Raw genomic sequence first — 5,023 nt, forward strand, 5'->3', positions numbered from 1 at the left:
AGGGAGAGAAGTTGAGCCGGGAAGGAGGCAGGGGTGGGGGGAAGGTGTTCTAAAGTTTGGTTTTACTTCCTAATATCCTTGTTTTGATGTGTAGTAAATTAAATGGATTTTGTTTCTTCCCCAAGTTGAGCCTGACTTTTGCCTGTGACCATAAGTGGTGAGTGATCCCTCCTGATCCTTATCTCGACCCACAAGCCTGCCTTTATATTTTCTCCTCCTCCCACCATGGCCAGGGATGGGGGTCAGGGGGGATTGGTGAGCGAGTGGCTTACCAGCTGGGCTTAAACCACAACAGCTACTAACAAAAATATCCTATAAAAAATAAATACTAAGTTAAATAGAGCTGCACTCCAATTTGGCTAACCTGGCAGATGCTGTCTCTGCCACTACATCAGCAGGTGCCTATAGCCCTAGATGGGGGATCAGCCAGTCCAGCTGGGCTAGCCCCCCCCTGCCAGACACCTCCACTGTAGGAAGTCATCTGTGCTACCCCACAGAACACAAAGTGGAAATACTTTATTAAAAGGCTGAAACACACAAATAAGGTACATTATATACACAATAGCAGAGAGTCATTATTCTGCTTGATATCAGATACGATTTGCTACTTAATCAGAGGCTGAGCTAGATCCCACAAGCAAGAAGAGTTCAGCTGTCCAGTGGTGCTTATGTTGCCATTGGTGCTGCTGGCATATTTGTCCCTGATTGCCTGCAGAGAGATAAGTGTTATTAAGTTTATCCTGTTCATAAACCTACACTATTCCAGCTCAATTGAGGCTTGATGGTCAAGCCAAGCCCATAGCCCACCCTAGCACACACCACCAGTTCACAGCTGGCTCATGCCACTTGGGCAAGATTGAGATCTTCAGCTGAAGTGAGCCAGTCTGATCCAAGCCTGACAGCAGTGGCTCAGCTAAGCCAGCTTCAAAGCACCACATATTGACACTTAACCACACATACTCCCCGACTGCCCTGTGAGATGCTGCTTACCATCTGCATGGTAACACCCTTATTCACAAGGATTACGTTCTTTGCTATATGCCGCATAACTGGGAGAAGGTCGCTTTCAGTGTAAGACATGCAGGATTGCAGAGTTGGTGTCTGAAACGAAGGTAAGTCTTTAGACAAGCCTACTAGAACAATCTGAGTACACTGGGTTCTTTGTCTTCTGTTGGGCTTGGGCAATTGCAGTCTCCTGTCTCACAGGGGAGGGTTAACAGTTACTGCTCTACTGCTGTGCCCTTGTAATGGGCCACAGGGAGACGACATGCTGAGATACCGTGAAGGAAGCAGAAGGCATGCACCTGGCCCAGGGTGGCCTTTTAAGCTGGTGCACAGGCACACCAAATTCCAAACTAGGAGGTGGTCTGACAAGCATGACTTACCCACTCACATCCAGTGAGTTGCAGAGCCAAACAGCAGGCAGCGGCTGCAGTCTTGGATGGAAGGAGGTGAACCATATCATAGTCCAAAATGGACAACTCCATCAGGTACTTAGCCAGACAGTGCTGTTGGAAGTTCATCTGCAGGAAATCAGAGTTAAGTATTGGCTATCTCCAAGGCAAGAACATCCTGTCAAGCCTTTGTTTAGTCAAGCAGAAAGAAATACTCCCTTAGCGAACATTTTCGGAGCTATAGGCTTGAAATCCAAGTAACTTAATCACAGGCTGCTCATAGTCTAGGAACACTCCTTTCAATGGCAGGCTAGCAGTCACCTGCAGTAGCAGGCACACATTTTAACTCTGGTTTTGGGTGGGTTAGGCTCATGTGACCACAAGCAGACAAACACACAAGAGACAGGTCTCAACCAGGCTCAGTTGCCAACGGTTGCAGTACTCTAAGGTTTTGAACCATTTTAACAAGCTGCCACAGTAGAGTATTGACTTTTCCAGGTGTTGCTTACAGTAACGCATTTTCCCAGCATTACCTCTGAAACCTTTGAAATCCTTCTTAGGAAGTGCGGAGGGAGAGGGAGGCTCAGACCAAAGTCCAGGGCTTGCAGGATCTTCACCTCCATCTGGCGGATTTGTAGCTTTGTATAAGTGTCAGCAGTTATATAGGTAAAGTCTCCAATATGCGGGGGAAGTATCTCTTCGTATTTGCTGGCAATGAACATAGCCGTAGTACCAACCAGCTGCAACATCTTCTTGGAAACAAGATTGTCCTGTAGTAAGAAGCAGTAGAGATTTATCTGAATGACTTTGCTCAGAACACAGCTTTTAAAGGTAGCCGGTGTGAAGTTTGTTCTACAGCAGGATGATCATACTGGCATATACGGAATAACTGTACATCATCTGTTACCTCTATTGGTATCTGCAGGGGTATTTAGAAGGCTTTGAGATCAAATCGGGGAGAGGCATAAGCAGTTTTGATATATCAAGTCACTGTTCATAGCTAAGAGGGTTATGTGGTGCACACAATTCAACATCAAATGCCCACATAGGGTGTTACTGATCAGTGCTCGTTATGCATTAGCTTAGGGTAGAAGCATTGCCTGACACTGGGCAAGAGACACTCACCTGCAGGAAGCGATCAGTGAGAGCAACTGCCAGGAACAAGGTCTCCTGCTGGAGTCTGAATTTTAACTGTACTTGCACAAGCCAGTCCATTAGCACGGCACGCATGTACCCATTGATTTTCTGGCCATCCAGGTATTTGGGTCTGACTGGGTTTTTTTGCTGTGTGGAAGGAATACAGTTATTAGATCTCGTCACTTAGCTGAAGGATTTGTAATGCCTAGCCTCTGTTGCATCTTAAGGCTTATCAAGGAGTTCAGTACATGCATAGCCCATAGGTGTAGGCCATAGGGCACCAGGTTTCTTTGTTTACTAGAGATGGGCTAGAAAGAGCATGATACTAGTACTACTAGTTGTTTGGTCTAACAACCAGCATCTGTTTATGTTATCAGCTCAGTTTAATCTTGTATTTTAAAGTTAAGGGATGACTTATTAGTGCCTCAGGAAAATCAATAGGTGAAAGTGAATACCAGCTGCAAGCCATGCCTATGACAGGTTCACTGTCAGTGTCAGCAGATGCCCCTTGCACTTCTGACCTACTCCTACTAACCTCAAGCTGTCTCAGATACTTGTAGATGTCCTTCACATAGCTGCTGCAGAGGCTTGGGTCAGAAGCATCTTCCGCATCTACGTCTTCCATATCAAGCAAGACATCAGAAAAAGCCTGACATAGCGCATCGTCTGATGGGGAACATTCAGATACCTCCATGGGGGTTGGAGACTGAGGCGCCAACTACAAGGAAATTTGGGATCAGTGTGGGTAGCACCTCCTTCCAGAGCTCAGCCCAGGCCAAGTGAGGGCTCCTGTGGGGTGAGCTGCATCCAGCAGCCCCGCAGTGCTGGGGAGGAGGCGGTGGGCCATACCTGGGAGGGCTTCAGGGCTGGTGGCAGCACCTGCCTGGTGGTGGCCCCCAGCATGGTCCTCCTGGTAGCCATCTTCCCCAGGGAGATCATGAGAAAGGACCTGATGGCCCGCTTCCACCTGCAGCCCAGGACCATCACTTTGGCGGCAGCCTGTGTCTTTGGCTCAGAGGTGCAGTTGCCGATGTCTCCCAGGGCGATGCGGGTACAAAGCCCCAGCTTGGGAGCCACCATCACTGACCTGCGTTTCATGACAGGAATCCGTCTGCTCTTCGCCACTGTATGGATGGCCCCATGGGTGTGCTGTGGGGAGAGGGGAGGGCGGTCAGCAGCAGCATGACAGGGGGGGCACTGGGCCTGCTGCTGCACCCCACGAGTGGTGACTTTGGGGGCGGGGGGCGCAGGTGGGAATGCACAGCTGCAGCCCCGAAACTGGAGAGTTAGAGGAGGAGAGCTGGTGGCGGGGGTTGCAGGCACTCGCCCCTCTCCCAAAAGCAGTGGCCTGGAGAAGAGGGACTGGGGGGTGTTGCAGGCACTTGCCCGTCACCCGAAAGTGGTGGCCTGGAGAAGAGGGGCTGGGAGTGGGTTGCAGGCATTCACCCCTCACCTGAAAGCAGCAGTCTGGAGAAGAGGGGCCGGGGGGTGTTGCAGGCACTCGCCCCATGCCCCAAAGCGGTGGCCTGGAGAAGAGGGCCCGGGGCAGGGGGTTGCACGGCTACATAGCCCCAGCGCTGGAGGGTTATAGATGCGGACCTGGGGGGTTGCACGGCTGCCCCCCCCCGCCCCGACCTGAGTACTGAAGGGGAGCCGGGGGGAACGGAAAGGGTGCCCCAGGAGAATTGTGCACACGCATCACCATCCCCCCCACCAGGGAGAAACTGGAGTGAGTGGGAGAGGTCACGATGTCTGCCCCGCCGCAGACCTTTCCGCCCGCGAAGCTGGATGGTTTTTGGGCAGAGGGGAAGGGAACTGGGGAGCAGGACGCCGTAGGGCCTCACAGCCGCTTCCCCCACCGCCCCGTATGAGGGCGAGCAGCGATGCCCAAACCCGCGGCGTGAAGCCCCGCTCCGCTCTGCTCCCCAGTCCCGTCCCGTCCGTACCTTGAACGACATGCCGCCGCAGTAGCAGCAGCAAGCCAAGTACAGAGCTCAGTGCCACCGCCGAGGGTTTAAACACCTCGGCCGCCGCCGCTGATTGGTCGCCCTCTGCCTCCCTGCTGGCTGCCGGCGTTCCGTTGCCGTGGCGACCCCAAACGGACGCCCAAGGTCATTGGAAAGGGGGCGGGACTACGGCCGCGGCGGGCGCACCTGCTCGTGCGCGCCCCGGAGGCGGTTGGGGCTCTTCCCCGCGCGGGGGGCGACAGGCAGGCGGCGGCCTCGGCGGGGAGCCCCTGTGCGGGCGAGCCGCCGGTGACAGGCCCACCACCCGCCCCGCGGCCGGCTGCCGCCGGGAGGCGGCGCTCGGGCCCAGGAGAAGGAAGGGCCCGGCAGCCCCTGTTTCGGCGGCGCCTGCCCCCGACCGGCTCCTGCGCTCCCAGCCGGAGGTGGACCCAGAGCGCGCTGTTGACGCAGGCTCTTCCCCGGCAACTTTGCGCTTTACATCCCAGCTGACGTTTGAACCAGAGAAGTCGAGATGCACTTACAGCG

The 5,023-nt window shown here is 53.7% G+C and overlaps 1 protein-coding gene across 1 annotated transcript; it reads right to left on the reverse strand.

The window, feature by feature from the left end:
- Window positions 1-604: 604 nt before the first annotated feature.
- LOC128137051 (G2/mitotic-specific cyclin-B1-like) lies at window positions 605-3,634 on the reverse strand. The gene is made up of 7 exons (XM_052777655.1): window positions 3,381-3,634; window positions 3,067-3,249; window positions 2,520-2,678; window positions 1,928-2,164; window positions 1,386-1,523; window positions 991-1,101; window positions 605-709 (listed from the first exon to the last, which is right to left on the reverse strand). The coding sequence occupies exons 1-7, from the start codon at window positions 3,627-3,629 to the stop codon at window positions 605-607; spliced, it is 1,182 nt and encodes a 393-aa protein (XP_052633615.1). The 5' UTR covers window positions 3,630-3,634.
- Between the last annotated feature and the right edge of the window lie 1,389 nt (window positions 3,635-5,023).

This window comes from Harpia harpyja, chromosome Z (assembly GCF_026419915.1).
Source record: "Harpia harpyja isolate bHarHar1 chromosome Z, bHarHar1 primary haplotype, whole genome shotgun sequence".
Classification (NCBI taxonomy): Eukaryota; Metazoa; Chordata; class Aves; order Accipitriformes; family Accipitridae; genus Harpia; species Harpia harpyja.